Here is a 27,493-nt window from a genome sequence, read left to right as displayed (position 1 = left end):
CAGGTGCACAAGAAGCTGGGAGGGAGCATGGTCAGGGCAGCTGACCCGAACTAGCCAAAGGGGTATTCCATACCATAGAACATCATGCTCAGTATATAAACTGGGGGAGTTGGCCAGGGGGGCAGATCGCTGCTCGGGGACTGGCTGGGCATCAGTCAGCGGGTGGTGAGCAATTGCATTGTGCATCACTTGTCTTTCTTGGGTTTTATTTCTCTCTCTTTTTGTTATCTTCCTTTTCATTACAATTATTACTATAATAATATTTTATTTTATTTCAATTATTAAACTGTTCTTATCTCAACCCACGAGTTTTACTTTTTTTTTCCAATTTCTCCTCCCCATCCCACCAGGGCAGAGGAGGAGTGAGCGAGTGGCTGCATGGTGCTTAGTTGCCAGCTGGGGTTAACCCATGACACAGTGGGATATGAGTAAGGTTTTGGCACTACAGGAGTAGAGAGTTTTTTTAAATAATTCCATTAAAACTGTTACATGTTAATTTCTTCATTTTGTTGCCAGAATTTACTCATTGTGATTCTTAGGGGGATTACATAGGATATAGTTTCAAAATTTAAGTTTTTTTTCACAGGTTGAATCATTCCTGATCCTACTTTCCAAAGGTGTTGGCTTTTGAGTTTCCTAGCTGCTTACCATTAATAAGACTTTTTATTATGTTATTGTTTATGTTACATGGCATTCAGTGAGAAAAGAACGATATAGTAATTGCCTGACAAATCTTTATTAAAATTGAGATCTAAGTATTAATTTCTTTTACTTCTATTGACTATTTAAGCTCATCGTGATGTTACTAACCAGGCATAGCAAAGAATAACCTCACTCTTGTAGCATGGAAGCAAAATAAAGCTTTCTCATGCCTAACCTACTAACCACAAGAAAACTACAGTTATATAACCTCTTAGTCCCAGCCTCTTCCCCTCTTCTCTGTTGTCTCTGTTTCTTTAGTTTTGATCACACAATCATGAGCTTTGGAGGTTAACAACATTAACACAGTAGAGGACATTTACTTACAGTCTCACCCCGCTGTCCTGGGTGCCCAGGCAAGCCGTCTTTTCCAGGTGGCCCCTGAAATTGTAAAATACATAAATCAAAACATTTCTTAGCCATCCTTAATTCTGAAAAAAAGTGTGCAATTAGCTGTAAGAATCTCTGATCTCTTTGTTTTTTCTAGACTAGTCTTCAGTACAGCTTAACTGCTCCGATATCAACTAACTATGATTTTAATAATACATTTTCCTTGTGTCCTCCCTCATGTGTGTTAACAATTGCTTGGAGAGTGACTGTGAGGTTGTCAAATGCATGCATGTTCAAAATGGATTTCTGTAAATTCAGAAATCATGGAAAGTCCCTATACTTCCCTTCCATTTTTCTTTGCTTAATGACTCAGTTAACACAAAACTAAGCATTACAGGAGTACTTGATGAAATTTCAGGTTTTGGCATTGGAAATAAAAATAACAAATGCAAGGGTGAAAAAAATCACAGGTGGTTTGATGTTTTTGTACTTACTCCACATGAGCAGAAACACACTGGAAGAGCAGTATAACTAGTTCAGGCTGCAGCTCAAACGTGCTATTACTTCTATACATTTCTGCTACTAATGAATGTCTCCTTCCTCTTCATTTTTTCCTCAACAAACCAATTGTTAAAAGAAAATATACACCAGCAAAGTAATATTTTGCCTAAACTCAGTCTGTCACCTGGACACTGGCATCAACATACTAGAAGATTTGCAGTTTAGTATATTATGCTGAATGTCATATGAGCTGCACCAATGATCATTTTGAATATGTGAGTTCTTGTCTTAGCCTTAAAGCTTAATAAGCATATTTGTAATCTATACATAAACCATACCTTAAATAAATCTTCAAATATTCGCTTCAGAAACATTGTATGAAAAATAACATCCCTGTTGTTGCACATACTTAATTAAAAAGATACTTACTGGAGGTCCCTTGGGTCCGGGGAATCCAACAGGTCCCTGAGGCCCTTGTGGTCCCTACCATAAAGGCAACCAAACAAGTAAAGTTTTACTCTAGCTGCCATGACACTGGATTGAAAAATTTGCTTCAATTATAAAATATATGAACTTCAATTATAAAATATATGAACTCTGTAGATAATGTCTGGTTATAAGCATAAAGCCTCAGCGCCACTGCCATAAATATTGGTAGCAACAATTCACATGCATAGACATTGGAGGGGATTTCCTGAAAGCAATACTGCCTGTGTAGGAATGCAGTAAGAAAAAAGAAAAAACATTTATATAAAGTAAGTCCATGTCTGACCCCTGAAACTGTGCATAATAAAGTAGGAATCAACTGTGAGTAAGAAACACTGTTTTCTATGTTGCATAAAACATGGGAATTAATTAATAGTCTGGTGGTCTTTTTAACTTTCAGTCCAACATTCATCTTTGACAGTTCTCACACACTGACAATATTTCAAGCTAGTACAACAGTACAAACTTCCAAATAGAATAAGCTTTCCAGAGTTACCAGGGACTCAATACAACATTCTTGCTATCATGAAAAATAGTTAAGATAGCTGAAAAAAAACCATGATGCATGAACATTTTATTTATATAGTTTTGTATATACACATATATATGGAGAGAGAAAATTTTCATGCAGCATGGGTTTACAAATTTAGTTAAAGATGATCATGTGGGTTACTGCATTGTGTATGTATAGGTACAAGTATATACATATACATGTGTACATACACATAGATATTTACACAAAGTACTAGCTTACACAACTGTTTCTAAAGTTGTCACCAAACAAAATGGAGGCCAGCTTTTAAAATTTATTGCTGATATGCTGAAGGGACTATGTCAGCTTATCAAAAGATTTTTTTCTGATTAGTTTTTAGTGTGCTAAGTCAAAGAGTAGCAAGTTGAAAAACCTTGTTTATTCTACACGGTCCCACAGCAGAGCCATGTACCCTAGTCATATAGCGCAAGACTTTATCCTGTTCTACTTGGTTTATGATGTGTGGCTTTTGCTAAGACATCAGCTGTCAAAATATGTTAGAAATGTTTGAAGCAGGAGGCCATATCTCCCAAATTATGCTACCCTTTTGCTCCTCTAATAAAACGCCAACTGTTTCTGAGTTCCATAAGCCGCATTCATTAGAGCCCAGGCTCACTTCCAGAGCATGGCTGCCTCCTGCGGTAGGCAAAGCAGTGTGCAAATGTAGCTGTGGGAGAGGATCCCTTGTGCCCAACCTGGGAGAATTTGCCCTTAAGTGAATCTTATTCCAGGGTAAACCTTGATTATACTGTAATACTAAATCTGAGTCAACTAAGAAGTGCTAGGCAAAGGAAGAAATCTTTGTGATCTTACTGCACTATCCATCATTTTTATTTTCTCTTCCAAAACAGGTGTAAAGTTGTTTCTGAAACCTCCATAACACACAAATATGTTCCATAGGAGGGTTTAGGTTTTTTTTCATTCTGCTGTCTCTGTGAACAAATGACCTTTCCTCATTTGCTTCTGGGTATAACATAAAGCATAAAGTTTCAAAAAAAATGGAGGAGTTTTATAGAGGAAAACTATTAAAATTGACTCAGCTACTGTACAAAATATATGAAAGAAATTGGTCCCTCTCAGGAATTGGGCTATAAGAGCACAACTCAAAGTTTTACTGTTAGTTGCACCTTCTTTCTCATTAATTCCCACTGTACTTTGATCTTCACGTCTTGAGGCTTTTTAAGGAAAGAAGATATGCATTTTTTTAATTCACAATATGGCTTGCAGATTTCAAGCCACTGGACTGATGGATTATGTGAGAAAAAGCACTAGAACACTAACAGCATGTTATCAAAATTACATTTTCTTTTTTGTCATTGAATTTCATTTTAACAGTAGCTACACAGGACAGATTATTTAATGTTTACATGTCTGATACCTGAAATAGTCTCAGTGGAGTAGAAATGACAGGGGTTTTTTTTGGCTGATGTTCACCCCTATCGGGAAGCAAATAGATACCTCACACTTATATTACACAAGTGATATGAGATGTGGTGCTCTGAGATTCTTCATCTCTTTGCTCTAATCAATTTCTCTCCAGGGATGCCTTCATCTTGGATTGATCTGCTCATTGTTTTCAGTCCCCCCTCCAGCTTCTTTTCTGCATAACCTCTTGGAGCTGTCAGCAAACTCCTCCTTCACAAGGCTCTGCTATTCACCTTCTGGTAGTCTGCCTCTGATGTTCCTCCTCAGTGTAAAACAACCTACAGTTCCTTTCTTGGACTATGCCTAGTTCTCTACATCCAGCATGCTAGTTAACTCATTCCTCTCTTGAATCTCAGCTTCCTGGCCCTGTGTCTCTCTTACTTGCCACATCATTCCTGTTTCACCCAAACTTTCCACTTATTCCTGCTGTCCATGTTCCACTTGGTACATTGTCTTTTGCTTGATATAGAGGTACTTTCAACTTCTTACTGCAGCCTCCCTTGGAGTGTTGCCTTCCGTATGTACTGGCTACAGTCTAGTCCTCCAGTCCTCAACTTGCCTTCTGTTCTATCCTACTTCTCCTCCTTACTGCAGGAACCACTGTCCTGCTCCACTAACCAGTCTCTTGGACAGTTAAGTAATATTCCACTTCAGGAATGAAAGAGCTAAAATGATGAGTATGAACAGTTTTAAGTAAACTAAAACTTTTGTCTCCAGTGTATTTGGTATTAATTTTTTTGGCATACGCTTTAATGGCTTTCAGTCAAAAGGAACGGAATTAATTTCTTAAGCAGAAAAATGTGACATTAGATATGCAGGCATGTGCATTCCTTTACATGTGTATAGCAGACAGATGTTTATTAATACTCTACTTGCAACTGCTAAGGATAAACCAAACAAAATTAACCTTAATTGCTTTCTGCAGACACACAAACAGAAAATTTGAGATTTCTAGAGCACACTCATGCCATGCGCTTGTTATCATTAGTTTTATGGATGTCCTTATCTCCAGTAATCAACTCAATCAAACCATGTGGTCTGATCCTATGGCCTTTTTCCTTTTTCAGTTTGCTTAGTCATTCTAGCAAAACCAGTTTGCTGTTGTTCTGCCAGTATTGTTAAACCAAGTGTGCATGTATTCAGCAAGGAAATAGTGTAACAAAGTGACATTATGCAGCAGGGGAAAATGCACAAGGAGCTCCCTCCTGAAGAGTAAGACTTCTGGAGATCACTGGGACTTGGGGGTGGGTACTGGAAAAGGATTTATAGATTCTCTACCTGAAAAAGGTTAGCCATTTAATGAAATACGGCTATGAAAGAAAAGTTTCTTAAGCTTTGCAAAAATACTTTGGCAGAGACCATGTCCACTTAAACTACCTGAGTTGGTTTTCAAGTGCTGCTATTACAAATCTGTTTTATTAACATTGTTTTTCTATATACGGCTGTGTAATGGGCTGACTGTATATTGGGTTTGTGTATTGATTGGTAAGATAATAGCAAGCAGAAAATTTTATTTTAGCAAGCACAATAGGATTTCTCAATCATGCAGAAAATAGGTTGAAGGGAATTCTTAGCTGATCAGAACAAAAAAAATCAGCTGCTTCAACAGAGAAGCTTCTGGAGGTGGCTTGAGTGATTTGCAAATCCAATAAACAAGCAGTACGCTGCAGTAAATGAGGCATTCTTAAGAGCATAAGCTGGTAAGTACAACTGTAATTTGCATGATTATATACAAAGTGCATGGATATAATACAAAGTGTGTATGTATTCTCTGTGTCCTATATGTAAAAAACTGAGCTACAGATGGAAGAAACTTTCAGCAAACTTCAGCTACCCCGTTCATAACTTCGTGAAAATCATCGTTGGAATTGAGGTTTTGTTAGTTCTGGTTACTCTGGTCAAAGAAGGGCAAAGACATGAGAGGGAGAACTAAAAATAAAACAACCCTCCCATCCTCATATCATCATATCACGCTCCTACATAGTGGGAAAAACAACATGTACATAAATAGCTTTCACATACCCTTTCGCCTGGTGGGCCAGGAGGACCATCATTGCCTGCAGTACCCTAGAAAGAGAAGACAATACGTTCAAAGATTAGACCTCTATTTTATTTAAAAGAAACAGCCTGTAGCCAATCTATACAGTGTGCTTGACAATTACCTTTGGACCTGGTTTGCCAGTGGGACCTCTGGGACCTCTTGAGCCTCTTGGACCCTGTCAATTTAACACAGATAAACTTGATGATAATTATTGGATGCTATAATCAAATCAAAATAATTCTGCACAGGATAGTGGAGGCAATTAATATAGGAAAACCTCTAAATTGCAAAGCAAAAGTACATACTGTTGGTCCTCGCTGTCCTCTGGGGCCTGGTTTGCCATGTAATCCCTGTAGAGAAAAGTTCACAGAAATCATTTTAGCAGACACTATATTTGTGAGATAAAGTTTTTTTACTGAACTGGAGGCAGAATGCAACTCCCTTAGGTTTAAATGTTGTTTTATCTTTAAGCATCTGCTTTGCATTTCAATTTACAGAATCATGGTCCTTGATAAAATTGATTATCTTTCTAAGTTCACTGGGACTTGTAGCTAAATGCACTAAATTTGCCTCAGAGTCAGATTCTGTCATAGGCATTAGAACATTTTAAACTACATTAGAATAGTAGTGAAGATGGCACACAACAAGCAGAGTCCCTCTGCAGTAGTCTAAAGGACTTGGCATCGTTTCCAATGTAATAATAGCCTTGAAGACAAAGTCCCCAGGTTCCCATGGACAGCTCCAGAGGTTAACAGAGAAAAGAAAGGGCAAGCCTCTCTTTTTTTATAACAGGAATAGGGACTATAGTACCTACCAGGATTCTGCACACTTGCACAGAGATACAGAACTTGCCAGAATACTAGCCCTTAATTTTTTGCTTCAATGTATCTCCTAATCATACTCAACAGATTTCTTTCCTTAGGCTCTGCATTAGTATTGCTGTGCATTCTAATGCAAAGAAGCTTAAAATTCAAGAGAGTATTCTTCAGATAGAAAGAGGAACCTGATGACTGGTACTTTCCAATCTCTGAGGTAAACAGAACAGTAACAGAAAATCAGCAGAGATGTTTTGGCATAATGCTCGCTTTTATTGGAAACCAATTAAATGCACACACCTGTTTTCTTGAGGGTTTTCTTGTGTTTTTTTTAATATTAATTTTATTTCACTTATCAAAATAAAAAATATGTGTTGTTCTTAAAATGCTACACAGCTTGTGCACTTCTCAGGGACAATGACTGTCTTTCCTAGTACCAGTATGCGTGGTAGTATAAAACACAATGATATCCCTTTAGGCACGATTAATAATAATACCTGATTCATATTACAAAACCAGCAGTTATTGTCTCATTGATGATAAGCATAATACTTAAGTATACATGCAGTTTGATGCTATTAATTACGTGGTTAGTACCCTAGCTGAATTGAAAGCTTTATGAAGGCTTGATAATGGATCACTATAATTAGATTTCCATAATTTTAAGTCTGCTCTTTGCTGCTATCGTTTTGCTTGGGTTTTTAATCTGATATCTTTATTAGCAGTCATGTCTCATTTTTCCCAACAAGGATGAACTGAACATTGTTTTACTGCTTGTGTCTGTCCATAACAACATACCTTTATCTTAGCTGAAATAATACAAGAACAATTTAAGCCATACAAAAGCAATGCAAATACAATTGGATTTCATATATTTCATCTTAAAATCATGAATTTCTGCTTGTTTTCATGCTGCAAATTAAAATGGATTCTTAAGAACAGTGATATACATTACTTCAGTTTGACTTTAAGTTGCTATCATCTATGAATTCTGACTCATACTCTTAACTTCATCATCTTTCTAACGTGTTTTGCTATGTTCAACTGATCTTTAGAGACAACAGCACAGTGACCTTCTTTCTAACCTATATTTCATTTTTATAATTCGAAGAATATGCATAACAGATTTTCCCTCACCTGCTTCAAGTAAACAAAGCAGCAAAAGCTGTCATTTTACATCTATTTTTTAATATATGTAATAGTACATGTTCTTCATCTTGTCTGGTGTATTTTGCATTTTTGAAGCAAATAAAAAACTTGTGGCAAATCAGAATACTTATGAAATACAAGTTGAATTTCCTTGAGGGTAAATTGCATGGTAGCAGGGTAATTAATGGGATACAGGAAAATAGTCCTTGCCAACTCACTCAGCTATACTGTCAGAAAAGATGCTTCAACAAAGGTGATTTCTTTTCCCTTCTTCAAATATATAATTATGGTAGCATATACAGTGAGAAAGTGTCCGAGTTCCTGTATATTTAGATTAATATCTTAAAGAATGAGAACTACTGTTTCAGTATGTCCTGTTTTACATAACTGTAGAGGTTCATCTTAAGTGTGAAAAGCCTGTTTTTATAGTTCTTTAGATAGCAGCTTGTATCCTTAGGTTTCAGTGACTTCCCATAGGACTGAGTTCCAAAAGTTAATTAAGTGTCATGCAAGCATGAATTATCATACCCTTGCACCTTTCTCTCCATTGGCACCTGGAAATCCTGGGAAACCAGTTGAGCCCTATGTAAGAAATCAATGCAAATATCAGAGGATATCAATAGCAAAACAGTAGTATAGCCAACATTTAATTTATATGTAAAGCACACCTCCAAAGTCATGTACATTGTACATGTCAAACTTGCAAGTGTGACAGCTCTGATGAATATCTGTAAATTAACTTACCATAATGCATCAAGTCCAGAATGCATTAAAAAAATCAATGTATAGAATGGACATTATTTGTCATCTTATTAGACAATAAAGTATTCATTAAATCTGCACCATTTTTAAAAGTAGGAAAGAAATTATCAGTGACAGCCCACTAGAAATAACTGTATCATAATGAAGAGGAACAAACAAGGCCTTGTTGCCTCACAGTATAATAATTCTTTTACAAAATAACTTCATTCAAAATAATTGTAAGGTGTTGCCACATCTGAACAGTAGTGTGGTCCTCTATTCACTTTACTGAGCTGTAAATTACTTCAGGTGTTTTATTCACTGTAAGCTGACCACTGGCCAGTTTCATTTAACTGATACATGCAATTTGTACATGTGCTTATATGCTCATCTCATAAGCAGAATTTATGAGGAGATTATCTGACTTGAAACCGCTTCCAGGCATTATTCCTGCTTCTCCTTTTTTCTCCCCTTTCCTTCTGCTAACTGCCCAGTCTGATCTGAACAGTACTATTTTCTTCTTTATTTCTGGTATACAGGTCCAGAGGGACAGCAGACTTGTTACCTGCCTAGGTGTTAATTTGTCATAAGGGACTTGGGGTCAAAGAGGTGATAGACTTGATAAAATATACTTTTAAGTGACTGGAGACGAAAATCAAAGCAGTGTTTGGTTTGGTCAGCCACTAAAACTACTGGCCAGACTCCCTGCTGTGATAATGCATCTATATCTGTGCAGCTTGCACATAACAAAAACTTAAAACATAACAAAAACAAAAAGGCACATAACAAAAACTTAAGATAGAATTTCTTGGCGCTCTTCTTTGAAATGTCAGTAAGTATTTTTTCCTTTTTTCTGTTTTTCTTACTTATGTTTTCCCTTTAATGAATCTTGTTTCACACAATCATTCCAATTATCCATTAATGACTTAGGGGCAGTACAACTTCACTGACACTGACTCTAATGAAACCCTGACCGATATTCACTGGTGGGAGAAAAATAAGAGATTTTTTCTTTTCTTTCTTCCTTTCTTCCTTTCTTTTTTTCTTCCTTTTTAATTCTTCACGAGTTATAGCTTAAAATGTGAATAAAACCGTGAAAATTCTACTCTGCGAAGCCCAAGCATTTTCTTTATAATTAAAAGGCCAGAGGAAAAAAAAAAACTCTAATGATCGGGCATTAATAGGCATGACTTGGTTGTCAGTATCTTATATATACGGTAGTTTTTGCAATTGTGTTAATCAAGAGGGACTGGACAGGAGAAAAAAACATAGTGAAAATTATCAGATAACGGCAGTACTCTAAGAACAATTCTCAGAAGAAAAATAATGAAAATCAAGTAAGTAACAACAAAAAGAATGGTGTGAACCTTCTTGACAATACTGGGACAAGATTTCTTATTTGCTTTACACAACTAATATGTTTTTCTGCTGCTTCTTTTTTTCTCTCTCCCTTATGTGAATTTTAACTGGACTGTGAATAAGTTTTAAAACAAGTCTCTAGTGAGTTGATGTATTGTAGCTGTCATTACTCTTTCTTGGAAGTTTAAGCAAATTAGAAGAGCAAATAGTGAATGCAGCTTGAGAACTAATTTCAATTTTAATGTGATAAAAAATTAATGTAATGAAATTCTTGATCAAGTCTTTGAGGAAAAAAGAATCAACTTTTATTTGAAGTGTTACATCATTTTTGTTCTTAGAACTGAATAATGTAAAACCTCTTCAATTTTAGACTTTTCAAAAGACAGTTCTAAAGGAGAACAAAAAGAGAGACTGAAATCTCAGATGTCTGAGTTAAGAAACAGAAGCAAAAAACCATGTCTCTCAAGGTGAATAGTTTTCATGAATACTTTCCATAGATGGTTTTGATATTTTTCACTAACACAGAGTATTCAATGAATAAGCAGTATTCAGATAGTTCATTCACTTGACTGAAAAGGGCCAAAGTATAGGCCAGAGTCAGAAAAATACTTTGCTTAGCCAGCCAGGAAGTTATAATTCTTCCAAAAAATCATAATTGCAAATTTGAAAATAAAAATAGATCCCGAAGTAGAGCAAAGTTGAGGATTATACTGCAGGTTGATTGTTCAGTTGTGTAGAAGGGGTAAGGGATTCTTTTACTTGCGATATTGCCCTAGATGAGTCATCTTTGAGACAGTCTGCAGATGCAATGTCTCCGTAATGGCCTCCTCTACACTGGGAAATGTCTGTAGAATTATGTTTTTATTCCATTTTTTCTTTCTTGCTAATCTCAGAAAAGAGAACTTGCAATTAATTTAGCATGCCCATTTCCTAAAGCTGTGTTAGGACAACCTTTTTAAAAACATGTTTCATAAAAATGTTTTAAAAATATTCACTTCACTTAAAGCAGAAGCCACCTATATGGTTTTCTATTGCAATCAAAACGTAAAAGGTAGCTGAAGGATAGACGTGGGCACATAAATCAACTAAGAGTTGGGTTTTGTCATGTTTGTCTTAACAGAAGCAAAAGGAAAACATGATGAAAATTGTAAACTATACATTTCAAAGAAATATGGCTTATTCTATGGAAGAAGCAGTAATGAAACAAATAGAATCCTTGGACCACACAGAAAATTCCCATCACTATCAGCATCCATTTAGTGGTCAATATAGTGCTCATTCTCTTTCAAGCATATCAGCAGTTCCTTCATTTTCAAATTGTTTAATGCACGCCAGTCTGATGCTTGCACAAAAACACAACTCATGAGAGGATGGCAAATGTTTGAAGGCAATATAGTTAAGAAGAGGAAAGATAGTGCTCCTTAAAGAGCCTGCCTTACGGAATCCAACATTTTTAAAGATTTTACTTCAGTACATGATTGTCAAGAAAGAAAATGTGAAAAATAGCCCTTGCTTTGATGCCCACACCCTGCTTCCCCAAACACACAAATAAAATAACTGCCATTGTGACTAATGTCAAAACACAAGATATACAGCTCATTTACAGCTCACCTTTGGGCCTTGTCTTCCTGGATATCCTGGCAATCCGGGTACACCAAGCTTACCCTGCAATAATAAGGCAGTGTTAAATTTTATTTTATCCTCCTTAGTGGTTCAGCAGACTTCTATAGAAAATATTTTTGCACAACTTAGAGTGATGATACTTCATGGAATATAATATTCAATTAAATCAATTTCTCATTTTTACTATTAATCACCAGTGGGCCTAGTTGCCCAAACTTAAATAAAAATCCCACTCCAGTGAATGAGTTCAGCAAAGCCAATGCCTCAGTGTCTTCTTTTTTTCCCCCGTGAAGTGCTGTGTTGTGATGTGGGGCTGAGGTCATTAAACTGTTAATATTCTCTAAGAAATCAGGGTGTTAATAGGTTTAAGTAAGAAGAAATCCTTTTTAATTTATACTGTGTGATGGCTGCTTTGTTTTCCACAGATTTTTTCATGAATAGGCATTTGAAGAATCAATTTTTTTCTTGCATAGTTCTAAACTGTTTGAGACTATGATAAATCATACCCCACTGACTATTTACTGACAATAGATTTGTCAACAAATATTACCAACTTGCTATGTTCAGAAAGGACAACAGGATGAGCAGTCTGATCAAAGCTGACATTAACCATTCCTAGAAATTAAATACAGTACCCTACCCCATTGAGTTGATCTCTTCAGACCTCTAGAGGATGAGTGATGGTTTGCCACTTTCAAAGGCAAGGGAAAGCAGTTTCAGTCTTTGAAAGATGGGAACTGTGGGGAAGAATTCGCCTATTTGCCTATGTTCCAGACTATCACATTTTGGAGAAGATCTCAATGCAAAAGATATGATTATACAATATAATATGGTACTCTGCAGTAACCTTACATAATGAAAAAGAGGAAGGAGAGACCTGTATGGGAAAGGAAATTTGCCAAAATAAACATGTCTATTCGTAAAAAATGCAGCACATGAATAAAGATGTTGTGTATTATCATATTCATGTAAGTGCATGTGTCTGGCTGAGACATTATTACAGAAGAATTCTTCAATTTATGAAAATAATTATAATGCTGCCAGTTATGTGCCACACTGAAACAAGCCGCACGCATTACAATGATTGAAATGTTTTGCAGCATGACAGTGCATCAAACTCTTGCCAAATTCAGTGAAAGTTTTGTCCCTGATTTTAATGATTAAGCAAGACCAGTTGCCTAGGTTTTGAGTGTGGATATGTTTTTTGATTATAAACTCTTTTCTGATATATTCCTCATTGTTTTGGCACCATACTTGGCATTTCCTTTACTGAGCAAATCCAGCCCTAGACCTACTTGGGAAAGAGAGTTTTCTTATCATGGGATCAGTTGAATGTAGAGAATAAGAGACTACTCTGGTACTTTCATTACTATGGAAGAGTAGTACCTTTGTATTAAATAAGTCATAGGAATGACAAGGGAATAGGACATTGATAAGTGGTCTTACAGGCACTTCCCTACTATTGTGGGGAGATCTAAGAGTTCACAAAGATTATTCTAGTCTTTGTGCTAAAATAAATATCACAGGACCAACATCATAGAATTCTTCTCTGACCCACTCCGTTCTGGCCAAGTATCCACAGAATATCCACAGAAGATGTTTGACTTTCAATGGCAAGAAAAGGTATAAACATTTGTAGAAAAGGGAAAACTTCGGGTCTAAAATTCCGAGCCCAGCTAACAGTGTTATCAACTCCAATACTTTTTTCAAATATCTTCTGATATTTAGGGCTTCAGATTCTGGACTTGTGAGACTGTGAGGGTCCCATATATGTCATAGTGAAGAAGAAATGCTTGAAAACATGAACCTGTATTCACATTGAGTAATTTGAATAAGGAGAATTAAAAATAACTGAAATTCATATTTAAAAACTAACAAAGTTTGGTTTGGTTTGGTTTGGTTCACTTTGGTTATTTTACTTAGGTTATAAAGACTTGAGAAAGACGGACTATTTTGTAGATGTCCTCAGTCAATTAATTATTCTGCAGATATCATGACAGCAATACAAATTTTTATAAGATTCCTAATATTCTTACATTTTTGTCAGGCCAGCAATACTGAAAACAACCATTGCCATGAAACATACAGTTCTTTCTGGAGAATACAAATATATTGTGGGTGAAGATAATATGACCCTTATACCAGATTGTTTTGCTGATCTAGTTAAAACTGAGTACACTGGCTTTCTGGTGTGAACTCAGCTTGCATTCATGTAGGAGAACAGTTTTGAGTTTCTTTTTTTATATGTTCTTTGATTCATGACCTAATGAATCAATTCAATGACCTAATAGCTGGTGAGATATCTTGCAAAATAGTGGAGAACATTAATTCATAAATAATTCCCAATAGTTAAGGAAACCTGAGAATAAATCTTTTTTGTAATGAGTGAACTGTTTTTGGATATATACTTTTCTAAGAGTTTATGAATGACATTACGCTCAAATTATAACCCTAACATCTTTCTGAAGTTCTAATGACATACTTGCAAAAAGTAACAACTTTTGATGAAAATAGGGTTTGTTTCCAAGTTTGATGAATACGTTTTTTTCTTCCTGCCAAAACTCTTAGCTGTGAACCTTGTTACCTTTTTAGTAGTACCACATACTTATAAAGATTTTAATGTATACTTTCAAAGACTGTATATAGATAAAAAGACAGATAGAATAATTAATCATGATGTCAGATGGGATGTTGCTGGAAAATACTAACTGTTCCTATTTCAAAGACAGTGAAACTGAGAAAGAAATGTAAAATGCACCTTCTGTCCTATTCTTGTCAAGACAGAACTAGCATTAAATCCACGGTTAACCAAAAAATTTTAAGGGAAATATTTTCATCAGTATATTCTCACTTTAGTGAAATATAGTATATACATTTCTGAACCATCATTTTTGTTCTATTTTATCATTCTTTCCCAGTTATCCAAAATGCCACTGCTGAAATCACCTTTCTTTTCTGATGCTGTCACCCAGTGAAATATGGTAACCGCACGTGCATTCCTCAGCCTCCTTTCCTCCTCTGTATCAATCTCAAGTGGTTTTTGTTGAGGTCAGGATACTACAGAGATTTGTACTTATCTTTGTGCTTGTTCTCTCCTGTATTTCATGTCACCATCCTTTTTTGCAGTCCTCCCTTTTAACAGCCTCTTTCACTTTTGCCAACCCTATTTTGGATTTTTATTCAGGATATGTTTTCTGTTTAAAACAATCTTCATGTCACAATTTGTCGTAATATGACTGTGAATATTAATTCACTCTCCAGCAGCACCTTTATCCTCCTTTGTGCCCAACTATTTTCTTTGCATTATATTTTCCTTAGCTGGCATGCACTGTATGTAATTCGGGATAAGAATTTAGCTGCCTGACGTGCCAATTAAGTACTATAATGCCTTTTTGTATACTTACAGTATAATGATTCCCAATACTTGTTCAAATGTGAACTCCAGCGGTCTGCTGCAGTAGTGTCTCATAAAACCTACTGTTAGGTAGCTAAAGATTTTGCAGACCTGGAGGCCTGTTTTTTTAGTGATGAAGATCACAGGCTTCATCTATGTTATGAGGCAATGACATGTTTATGTTGATGTTTGGCTACTCACCTTTTCCCCAGCTGGACCAGCAGCACCTGGGTCCCCAGATGGACCTGCTCGACCTTTTGGACCTTCTGGACCATCTTCTCCTCGTGGGCCTGGCTGACCAATTTCTCCCTAAAATACACCACCTTATAAATATGGAACAATTGCCTTTGTGGATATATTAGAGACACTACCTACAATTACTTGAAAATAAGTTTTCAGTAAATGTAAATAGAGATTAGAATCATAGAATCATAGAATAGTTTGGGTTGGAAGGGACCTTTAAAGGTCATATAGTCCAACCCTCCTGCAATGGGCAGGGACATCTTCAACTAGATCAGGTTGCTCAAAGGCCCATTCAATTTCCAATTAGGAAAATACCGCTGCTTATATTCATTATATAAATGCAAATACATATAAATTAGGTACTGAATATTACTTTCACAAGTGTAAGAGCCCAGTCGCCTTGCCTGAAGAGAGCTGCATTTGGAAACTGCGTATTCTTACTTTTCCTTCCCTAAATTCTTGTGAAGGCACTCTGACAGTCCATAGAAAGAAAAATGTCTGTATGTAAGTACTTACGGGGATACCATTTTCACAGTTATTTATGTATACAGACAACAGATACAGGCCAGGAGCCTCTTGTGAGAAGTTTTTTTAGAACCTTCACAACACTTCCTATGAAAGGAAGTAAGTGCCCATTGAGCTAAATAAACAACATTTTGGCAGAGATTTGCAAGATGCTAGGTTGGAATCGAAACATCTTTATCCTGAATAGATTAATTTTCCTCAGGCAAATACTGGAGATCTTGGAATCTGGAAAAGGAAATTCCCTAGGAAGAAGCTTAGTGAAAAGGATATTCAAGACTGACATTCTCTTCCTCTTTATAACTGTGCCATTGTTGATTCACAAGAACCAAATCTCTGGCTCAAATCTGTGCAGGCAGAGGGAATAGAAATAATTTAAGCTACTAGATTTATTTTATTTTTGGCTTAAATTTATTTGTTCACTTCAGTGATCCTTTCAAAATAATAACACTTAAACTTTCTCAGAACATATGGGCTATGAATAAATGCTTACCCGGTCACCTTTAAGGCCCATGTCACCTTTAAATCCTGGAAAACCATCTTCACCCTAAAAAAGGCATAAATGCATGTAACGACTTTTAGTAATAGAGAGGATTTTTTTTTCTGCAGACAGAATAAGAAAATACATACACTACAGATTAAAATAGTTTGCACAGATAAAGTGAGAACTTCAGACACCAGGAAATCTAATATGGTTATTGCTATTTTAGAGAAAGTATATCAGTGCACTATACAAAATGACTTTTTAGTTTGAAAGTTCCTAATAACAGCTGTTTAAAGCTGTTTAAACTCTGTTTAAAGATAGAGACAATATAATTCTTCTGGTTTATTATGAATTATCTTGCAAAGTCCTTTCTTTACACCTAAACTTTTTTTGATTATCACTCTTTTTAATAAGGTCATCCATTCAATTACCTAAAAAATTGGTGGCAAATTATTCAGTGTTTTTATTTTGATAGCAGAACCTCCCTTTTAATTAATTTTTCTTTTAAACTAGTGTCTTAATAGCATCATGAAAGGAATAAAAAAATTGGCTGGTTGTGACATCTTAATAATAAAAAAAAAAGACATGTATTAACGTTCATAACGTAAAAGAAAAAGTAGTCATCTCTATATAGTAGTTCGATGTCTGGCAATACTCAGCCCTGCCTAGTCTCATTGGCTGACGTGATTGAAAGAAAGTAGAAAAACCAATGGACATTAAGACTGAATCCATATACAGTGGCAAAACAGGTCCACATTATTGTTATTCCTAGTGAGAATTACTTATTTACTGCCTAGTAAATTCTGGCAGAGAATTTACTCCAAGCATTTTAATAAGTCTCCATGCTGAAGTACAAGCAGACAGGACTCAGACAAGTTTCATTTACACCTGTATGAGTTAGTTCAGATACAAACAGAAATCTCCGGAGTTGTTCAGTGGAGTTGTTCACGACTTGCTCTAGCATAACTGATCAGCTTTTGGTTCCCTCTTTCTTAGACTAACTCATCATACAACTACTGTTCCAAATTCAGACAACAAAGATTATTGACTGCATTTTTATCTGATGCTTAGTTATATCCTGGGAGCAAAGGTCTTTGTGATGAATAAGAACATAGTAAAATGTTTTACTGTGATGCTGTTAGGTTTTTTATATGCTGAAGTAATATTGCTGACTTAGAATCTGAGTAATATTTGGACTGTCAATAAAGCCAGGAAAGAATGATACTGTGCTCCACGTTACTGAAGAAAAACAAGAAAGGCTTTCTATTTCATCCTCACTTTGAAAAAGAAGTTTGCATTTTGCATTCCTGGGCCCACAAGAGCTTTATCTTCTCCCTAATCAGCAACTGAGACAGATTGCAAGGCTAAAGCCATTTTGACTCTGTTCAGACATAGTCATACTGCATGCAACAAATAACCCTAGAAAGGGTGGTAGAAATAGATTTACTAGTGGTAAACAGCTCAAAATAGGTGAGGAGACATTAAAATAAAAAAAAAAATCAAAATAGGTGAGGAGACATTAAAATAAAAAAAAAAAATCAAACAAGCCAATATAATTTCTCAATAGTGTGTGTTCATGTAAAAACAGATGAGGTAACCCATCGTGATTCATTGAAAAAAATATACTAAAAACCATTCTAAAAGCAGGTTTCCCATGCTTTCTAGATGGTGAAACTAAGCTTTATATGGTCATCTTATATTGCATAAATTAAAATTCCAAGGTGGTCTTTCTTAAAATTTAGAGAGAGCTGAAAAAGGTAGAGTGCAGAATACATGAAAAAAGCTTTAGGTGTAAAAGTTGCTCAGTTATGGCCATGGACAGTAATAACTATATGAGAACACTTTGCAACATATCAGCAAGGACTGACCATGTGCCAACTACTGACCAAATAAATGGCTGCCAAATGAACTGAAACTCTTCTTCAGCTTTCACAGTGAGGTTCCAGCTATTGAGACCTACAAGAGGTTGATTTTATTCCATGTAGGAGGAGAGAGCTGAATGCTCTATTTCCTCTTCTGCTGTTAACAAAAAATAAAATAGCTAAAGAGTTCTAGTCACATTTCCTGGTCAGTACAGAGATGGACCTCCTCTGATATCCCTGGGACCATTCCAGATCTACAGAGGCTTTGCTGAATGATCAATTTATTTATTTCTGTCTCTTACAGTGCTTTCCCCCATGTAATGGCATCTGAATAATTTCAGTAAAAAGGCCTGTGTAACAGACCTTTAAAGCACTGTGAGGACACTCTATGAAATATCTTTGTGTGACCTTTTGAGGTATTCAGTAGAGTTCAGTGTCTTACTGCAACTGTGAGATCAATTTTTAGGAACACAGAAATATTGTGGAGATTATGCTAATCAGTATTCATTGATATACACATATGTATACACACATATATTAAGCTTACTTATATGTGAGTCCTGTATTTTGTCCTAGCTGGATATTAATCACTCAACAAGGCACAAGAAAAAGCTGGTTTTTTGAACTGTCCAGTCTCTACAGGTACTAAACACATTCTTTTTCAGCTTAGATTTAATGAGCAACTCTAAAATGAGTATGCAGACTAGACAAACTGTGGTTTAGGAAAGCCTGAAAATGTACAGCAGCTCGTGGCCTCTGACCCTGAAAGACAGATCTCTAGTGCTGAAATCAAGGCTTTTTGGCAAGACTGAGTCTTCTGCTTTAGAAATAGCTATAAATATATACACAGTAGCCACCAGAGCCACAAGGCTGAATTTGCCTGTGTGGTCAGGAGGTATGATTGATGGTGTTTGTTATCTGTCTCTCATTCTGAGTGCTGAGGAAAGCGGGAATTTAAACCAATAATGGCTGTAGTTTCAGCCACTGCAGACCATCAGAAGTCAGTAGAGATCACAGTAGTTGGTGTTTGCTCTAGTAAGAGCTCTACGTACAGGATTAATGGTATCAGGGGGATGTAAAAGCTTTCTTCATGTTCATATATATGCATCTGACTGGGGCTGTCCATCACTTTGGCAAAGCCAAAGATCTGGGACAAAAATACTTGGAACCTAGAAAGCCATTGGAAGATGTACGTAAAATCTAGCCTACAGCTCTATCAAAACAGATAAAATAACACTATTGTCACCACAAATCTCTGATGCACAAGCTTGTCATTATCCACTATAGTATCTATTAACAAGAGAGGGGATGTCTAATTCTCTACTTAAGAGCAACTCAGAGAGAAGTTACTTAAACTGGTGCGAAGAGGATTCAAAACCATTCTGATAACTGAAGGTTTTACATTCACTTTGTATCAGTGTAAATAACCATGAAGATCACTGATTTATGAATTGGGCTTGGTATGTCCTTAGGGTAAGGCAAAAATAAACCCATTGCTGCAAGAGAAAACACACTACAGTGAAGGAGACAGAAGACATTGCAGTGAAATAAGGAACACAGAAAAAGGGAAAAGAATTAAATGCAGTCAGATTTACCTTTTCACCTTTGGATCCCTTGAGACCACGGACACCATCAGCTCCCTAAAGAAAGAATATAAAGAATTACCCACATGCATATATTCAAAAAGGGGTGGGGGGAGGAATCCAGTAATTAAATCTTACCTTTACACCACGAGGACCTGGATAGCCAATCGGACCCTGAGGACCTGGAGGCCCCTAAAATATATTGGAGTAAAGAACGCTTGTTTGTACAGTACTTGGTTAGCAAGCAGTTCTCTTCTGAGTCTAATTCTTGTTCTTCCACTATAATGCAGCAGTCTTGTATGAGACATCAAAATAACACTGGGCTGCCTGCCACTACGAAAAGTCATGGCATCACAAAGCACCCTTCAATGTCACTATAAAACTATTAATAGAATTACGGACTTGGTTCTACTTGTATATTTGGGAAACATCTATCCACAATACAAATTATCTGAAACAATGGTAATTGGAAAATGTAACAAACAAACAAAAACAAACAAAAAGACACCAATTAGAAATCAGTGGTGTCTTACTGGAGAAAATTTATATGTTAATTATGATGATGACACAAGTCAAAAGTAGAGATCAAAATAATGATAATAATAAAAATCATGGTCTTTAAAAAAAAGAGATTCCAAACCTGAAAGCTAAAAGGCTTATGGTGCTATCAATACTGACTGGTGTCTGGATGCTGTTATTTATGGTTTGCTGAGCATTTTAAAGATGCTTAACTTCGATACTATGCAATCAGATGGCAGTGTCTAAAGAAACTGAGTTCTGTAAACAGTGGAAGCAAGGAAGCCTGGAAACATACATATCTGTGTCTGAGGCTGAGCTGCTTTGTTGATTCTCCGATGTCTGAGATGGACAGATAACAAAATCTTTCCCTAATGGGGCCATTGATGAAGGTCTTTTCCCCCTTTCCAACTGTGTTTTTTCACAAAACCTTTAGACTGTTAACATCTCTGAGAAATAAAATTTTCTATCGAATTTGGCTGAAATTGATCAGTAAATTCAAAAGACATAAGGAACAACTGACAGTTGGTCACACACCTGTACTTTCAAAACATAAATGTTCTGTGTAAGCTTTATTTTCTTAAGAAATCAGGATAAAATCTACAAGCCTCTAACAGATAACAACACTTTTGACAAATAGAAATATGCTGGTGTCAGTGGCATTGTACTTTCTGAAATGCCCTATTCATTCATTCATCCTATTTATCCAGAATACAACCTTTTAGTATTGCCACTGAAATCAGTACTGCAACTGATTTCAGATGCTATAAACGGTGCTATTCTGGATAAATAAGGGTCAATACTGAGCAAGCAGAATGCTTTAAAGAGCCCCAAGACCCTTCAATGCTTCATAAAGAAATAAAGAAATTACTTTTCACTGCCACTGACTTGAAGGTGACCTAAAAAATACAATGCTTATGCATGCATTTGTAAATCTTCAAAAAAAAGGGTTCTGAAGAACCCTAGTGGGTACTTTATACAATGGAATTGTAAACTCAAACTATTTGCAAGTTATTTATATGAAATGTATGCAACTTTTATTGATTGCTATTCTGTCAACTCCACAATCAGTTTTACTTTAAAAGAGTAATCTCTATATTATTTAGAATCTCTATAATATTTAGAATATAATAAATATGTTTTTTTGCACACAGATGCTTTGAATGTGTCATGGGTTTTCTGTTATCTTCCTGAATAGTTCTTGGAGCAACAAATGTGTCATAAAGCTGAAAAACTGCCACAGATTTTCTTGAAAGCTATGTAAATAAATTGAAGTTTTAAAACTCACCAATGCACCTTTATCTCCAGACTGACCCTCTTTGCCAGGATGACCCTGATTTAAGAGAAATGTATCTGATTTGGAAAATACTCATTTTTTGGTAGTGACATTTTATTATAAAACCACAATTATTTAAACACTTGAATTTCAGGTCACTAATCACCCTTCTTCTGTATTAGAACACACACACGCAAAATTTTGAGGAAACATTTTCCTTTCAGTACCAATTTAATTTACATAACAAAGGAAAAGCTGGACAATAGTTATGTTAATGTTAATGTTTTCAGGAATATCCTGATCATCCCTTCTGTTTAGTTAATGTTTCAGCAGTAAGAGGTTTTTAACGCAAGACACTCTCAAATTTGATTTTGAAACAAGCAGGGTGATTAATATTACAGCATGAAGACATTCCTAAAATTATTTAAAAGATTATGGAATTTATTGCAGAAGCCAATAGAAAGCTGATCTAGTTTTAACATTCTATGTCTTTGTTTTAAACTGTGACTTGCTTTTAAAACAAAACATATTTATATCTTAGTTTTTGTTCTATATCACTGACTTTAATACTGCAGCGCTCAAAACATTAACCAATCCATTGTTTTTCTTTCTTACAAAATTTACACTAAAATGCTGCAAAATTTAAAGGCAATTTAATGAAACTAAAGGTTAATAGAAGATTATTGTTTATGCAAATCAGCCAGGAATCCTTTTTCTATTTATGTTCATCAGTCTTATTAGAGGAGCATAGTAAATCTCTAGTTTTGCCAAGCATGTGGTCCCACGTAACATGTAGCCAGTTACTAAAACCATTCATGTTTTGGTGTCATTGACATCCCAAAATGTTTTCAGTGTGTCAAATATGATACAGCTTTGATGTGGCTGTTCATCTTATATGACAAAACCCCTGGTGCTTATATTCAATTTTCTGGCCTTGGAAAACAGTTTAAAATATGTTCTTTATTAAAAGAATGATTAAAATAAAAAGTATTTGATACTTGCTTAGCAGTGATTGTTAATTTTCCTTTAAAGAGTTTGTCTTATAACATTGAATATTTGTTATTTGTTTTTTAAAACGTATGCATGTCAGTTGTTTAATCCTAATCTCCCATAATATACTTTCTTGTGCACAAAGTTTTAAATCTCCATCCAGTATCAGAGGTCTCTATAACATTAAAAGACTTTAAAAATGCTGCTATTAAAGAGCATATTTGTATCCCTTTAGATTTCCATTAATTCCAATATAATATACCACTTTTAACAATGTCTTGCCTTCAAAATAGAAGGACATTTCCTCACATAGAAGTGAAATGAAATAGCTAGCAAGAATTTTCCTGATCTTCTGAAAAAATGCTCATGAGCTTCCACTTGATCTTAACACAGATATCACGGGAGCAGTTACAAAGCCTATTGCAATCAGGAAGGTACTGCTCATTGCCTTCAATCACTAGTGTAATTCTGTGGTTGTAAATAGGTCATGTCAATTAGAATGGACTTAGTTTAACCTGCCTCTCCTGCCCTTCCTCTGAACAAACCTACTTGTGCATGAGGGACATAATTTTGGGTAGGTTTACTGGGTTTGGCTGGGATGAAGTTAATTGTCTTCATAGCAGCCCATACGGTGCTGTGTTGTGGATTGGTGACTAAAACTGTCTTGATAACACACCAGTGTTCTGGCTATTGCTGAGCTGTGCTTGTACAATGTGGAGATTTTCTCTTTGTCCCATTCTAACCCCTCAGTGAGTAGGCTGGGGGTGGGCAAGAAGCTGGGAGGGGACACAGCTGGGACAGATGTCCCAAATTGACCAGAGGGATATTCTATACTGTATGATGTCATATTCAGCAATAAAAGCTCAGGGAAAGGAGAAGGAAGGAGGGGACATTCATGGTTATGGTGTTTGTCTTCCCAAGTAACCCTTATGCTGCTGAAGCCCAACTTTCCAGCAAGTGGCTATCCATCTGCTTGCAGATTGGAAGTAGTGAATGAATTCCTTATTTTGCTTTGCTTGTGTGCATAGTTTTGCTCCACTTATTAAACTGTTGTTACCTCAACCCCTGAGTTTTCCTGCTTTTGATCTTCTGATTCTGTGTCAGAAGCGGGATTCTGTCTCCTCTGTGGGAGGAGTAAGCAAGTGACTGGGTAGGCGCTTAGCTGCTGACTGGGGTCAACCCACCACAGTAGGGATGTATATCAGGTACAGACCTGTGGTAACACCTGATTATCTCTTACAGCATTTCCCCCCTGCTTTTAAGGTTTAACAAGATGCAGGTTTTAAAATAATGCTTGTGTTCGGAAATTAATGTTGTTCCCAGCATACAGAAAAGGATAAGGGGGAATGTTTAGACAATGATTCAAGATATAGACTTCCAGCTGGACTATCATTGCATATTTAAGATTCTCCATGAAAATGGTACTTTGGCGGGTAAAAGAGAGATTGTGAAAGCCCTGAGCACAGTTCTGTATTTGTAATATAAGCATCTATGCAGTGAAACCCCTGCAGTCAGTTCTGTTGTTCTTATCCTAGCAAAACCCTGCTGAAAGTCAGGTTTAAGAAATGCAGTTTTAACCTAAAACAAAAATTGTAAGGGAAAATGGCATGGGAGGGAGAGACATGGTCTGAGAAGTCACACTGACTGTCTAATGGCTCTTGGTGGTATAAAAAGATGATGTTCTTGATGTAAGAAAACTAGTGTACATGCATGTCATTATGAACAATGATTCCATTTAAGTTTAATGCCTAAACTGTAAGCAATGCCACTCAGGTGGTTACACTCTCTGTTCACATGAGTGAATGCATCCTCAGAGCTAAGCTGAATTCCTTAGTGATCACAAGATTCTAAAGTTTGCCTTAGGTCTGTCCCAGTGTAGACAATGAAAGAAGCTGCCCAAACCTGGAACATGCACCTTAGGTCAGGAAGCAGAGAAAGATCTAGTCTATTCTATGTTTCCTCAGAGAAAGTGGTGAGCATTTTTACAGATGATTTGCTTTGCCATACTGACATAGTAGGACTACAGTAAAACAGTATCTGGCCCTTTGTGAGTCAGGTTATTTACACATCCCTGCAGATGTTTCAGATGCATTTCATCATCTAGGACCTCATTTTAAAAGCCCACAGCCATTTTTAGCAGCTGCTTCAAAAATGTAATTCTCTTAGTTTTCACAGCTCAAATGATACAGGGGTTTAGATGGATTTTATAATGTTGCTGCCAACTAAGACTACCAGTGCTCTTACTCTCCGTTTTCTTTTTGCAACACGGGTATCCAGAAATATTTATTACTTAGTAAAAGTATTTAAACATTCAAGGGATGAAACATTTGGTTACTTACAGGAGGCCCATCAGAACCAGGAAGGCCAGGAAGGCCAGGCTTGCCTTGAGGTCCCTAAATGCAGTAACAGAGACACGTCTTAAAAACAATAGCGAACATTCTATCATTTGCTAGGATGATGGAGGATTATCCTTGCTGAGGACTGGTATGGCCTAAACCAGCAAACTACCTTAAATCTTTTTAGTTTTTTAAAACAACTGGTGAACCCACCCCAGGTGTAGACTAGCTATAAGAAAAATAATAATAATTAAAAAAAAACAAACAGGAAAGCAAAAGGAAAAAAAACCCCACCCATATCCAATACATTTGACTCTTAAGAGTTAAAGATATAAAATGTAGTTATACCTAAATCCCTTGATATGGATATCAGAGATAAACCAAAAATATAACAAAACTAAACCCAGAAAGGTATTATCATACCATATATAAGCACAAGGCCAGTTCTTACAATCTTTAGCCAATACAAATCACCCATATTTTTCAATGAGATGCTTGCCTGAGAACTGGGTTCAGGAATTACCCTATGAACATGCACGCACACAACGTAAGGTGGGGAAGAATTCTCCAGTGTACAAAATTAACTATTATTTAGAATTTCAGGAATAAAAGGATTCACCATATGAAAGATACCAACAAGATCAAGAGGCAAAGAGTACAGGTTACAGAACTTAAGCGCTCATAGCTGAAAGGCAGGGTATGTCTTTGTGAAAGCCTCTGGAATGCATATATTGTGGACCTAGCCCATTTTGCTAGAATAATACTTCTTAGGCACACAGGCAGGTAAAAGGCATGTATATTGTTTCCTAAAATCTCCTTCAATTTCTCCTAAAGTATATACTAAACAGTGAAGAGGAGCAAAATCAAAGAAGAATCAGTAGACCAGGAATTCAGCAAAAAGGGGAGAAAAGTAAAATTAGCGTAAAATTCAATAGTGACATTTTTTAAATTAACAGAAGACGTTTCAAACCACAAGAACATGTACAAACAGATAGATCAGGAAAAAAACACCAAGTGACACTACAGTATGCCAATTACACTGCAGACTTATGTCAAAATATAATCCTTGAAAAAAGAGAACAGAATCAGACTTGAGTAGGTAAAACTTTGTTATAAAAAAGAGATTAATAAAAATAATTTTCACAGTTTGCTGTGAAATTAATTAACTAACATACAAGTACACACTGTTTAATATTGTAGATGGGATTCTGAAGCTAATAACAGAAAATTAATCCAAAATAAAGGGAGGAAATTGTGCTTGTGAAAAAGTGTATATGAGAGGAAAGCCAGGCCTCCATTGGTTATTCATTTACTTGACGATTTCAGGAAGATCTGCTAATTTTTAGATCTTAGGTTACTATTCTGTAAAACATAGCAAAGCCCTTAAGCACATAAGCAAGGTTGTTGCACAGAACTGACTGTGAAATACCAGAATAATGCTGTAACTTACTTTTTCACCAGGAGGTCCAATAGGACCTTGTGGACCAGGAAGCCCCTATTAAAAAGAAACCAGTGTGAGAAACCAGAGAGAACAATATACATACATTCACCCTACTAAAGGTCCCTCATTAATCTGTTTAAAAACACTGGCGAATATAAGTGGCTTTTTTTCCCCCCTTACGAGTTAGATCAGGAGTTTTGTGTGAGCCTTTTGCACAAGCCACTATTCTGGCAGTAGGTCTGTAACAAGATCCTATTCAGAACCCTCCTCCAGGTGTGGCCATTCCTGCTGCATTCCAGGAACACTGAATGAGTCATTTTTCTCCTGAATGAAAAATCCCTCTGAAAGCTTACTTGAAAACTCTGCTCCCACTGCCCTCGGCACATTTGCAGCATTATTTATAAAATCCTTGAAGCTTTATCAGTTTTGCACATGAAAAGCTAACCTTTTAGTAATTTCCATTTATTAAACATTGGCTGCACATTACATCGTATTTCTTGAGAGTTATTTTACACTTACTTGTGGGCCTGGAATTCCTTGCTGACCAGGAGGTCCTGGTTCCCCTTGAGGACCCTACCATGCAAAAAAATACCGGGGCATTAGGTTTGCATTTCTGCACCACAGATCTTCATTGTCAGGACTAAAAGGAATACAAACTCATCTTTGTTCCTCCCTCTTTAAAGTCTACCACCAACTTTCTATCCAGTATGATATTTTTTCATGCTAATGAGTATCATGGCCTTTTCTTTAATAGAGGATAACAGCCCACACATAGGACCTAAGCACTGGAGTCCATGGTGCTAAAGGAGCATGAGAGAAAGCATGGTTAGGCCTTTTGGCTGAAGACTAAGTAATAGAAGGCTTCTCTTTTCTATGTAAAATCATCATGAATCTGAATATTTTGACAGAAAAGTTTAACTAAGTGGAAGGGATGGCATAGTGGCAGGGATGAGAGAATGTGGAAAGGATTCTTAGAATCCACTCACTTTTTAATTCCCAGCTTGCTTACTCACCATGTTTCCTTTTGGGCCTGAAGGTCCATCAACACCTGCAATGCCCTACAACAAACAATATAAACATGAGCAACTTTCAGTGGACTTCCATTTTTCTTCTGGAAATTGCAAATACAAAACAGTTCATACTTA

At 36.2% G+C, this 27,493-nt stretch overlaps 1 protein-coding gene across 5 annotated transcripts in view; it reads right to left on the bottom strand.

Annotated features, from left to right (window-relative positions):
- The window catches only part of COL11A1 (collagen type XI alpha 1 chain), a 163,957-nt gene that overhangs the window by 59,785 nt on the left and 76,679 nt on the right, over positions 1 to 27,493 (bottom strand). For all 5 annotated transcript variants that reach the window (XM_050900518.1, XM_050900522.1, XM_050900521.1 and 2 more), the window contains 16 exons: positions 27,362 to 27,406; positions 26,868 to 26,921; positions 26,358 to 26,402; positions 24,911 to 24,964; positions 21,594 to 21,638; positions 19,928 to 19,981; positions 19,802 to 19,846; positions 16,354 to 16,407; positions 15,297 to 15,404; positions 11,690 to 11,743; positions 8,507 to 8,560; positions 6,320 to 6,364; positions 6,136 to 6,189; positions 5,996 to 6,040; positions 1,960 to 2,013; positions 1,027 to 1,080 (listed from right to left, as the gene is read on the bottom strand). In XM_050900518.1, the coding sequence (XP_050756475.1) occupies positions 1,027 to 1,080; positions 1,960 to 2,013; positions 5,996 to 6,040; positions 6,136 to 6,189; positions 6,320 to 6,364; positions 8,507 to 8,560; positions 11,690 to 11,743; positions 15,297 to 15,404; positions 16,354 to 16,407; positions 19,802 to 19,846; positions 19,928 to 19,981; positions 21,594 to 21,638; positions 24,911 to 24,964; positions 26,358 to 26,402; positions 26,868 to 26,921; positions 27,362 to 27,406 (864 nt within the window). The remainder of the gene's footprint in view (positions 1 to 1,026; positions 1,081 to 1,959; positions 2,014 to 5,995; positions 6,041 to 6,135; positions 6,190 to 6,319; positions 6,365 to 8,506; positions 8,561 to 11,689; positions 11,744 to 15,296; positions 15,405 to 16,353; positions 16,408 to 19,801; positions 19,847 to 19,927; positions 19,982 to 21,593; positions 21,639 to 24,910; positions 24,965 to 26,357; positions 26,403 to 26,867; positions 26,922 to 27,361; positions 27,407 to 27,493) is intronic.

This window comes from Gymnogyps californianus, chromosome 8 (genome assembly GCF_018139145.2).
Source record: "Gymnogyps californianus isolate 813 chromosome 8, ASM1813914v2, whole genome shotgun sequence".
Classification (NCBI taxonomy): Eukaryota; Metazoa; Chordata; class Aves; order Accipitriformes; family Cathartidae; genus Gymnogyps; species Gymnogyps californianus.
Note: the sequence above shows the minus strand (reverse complement) of the source record. Positions and strands in the feature narration are given on the sequence as shown.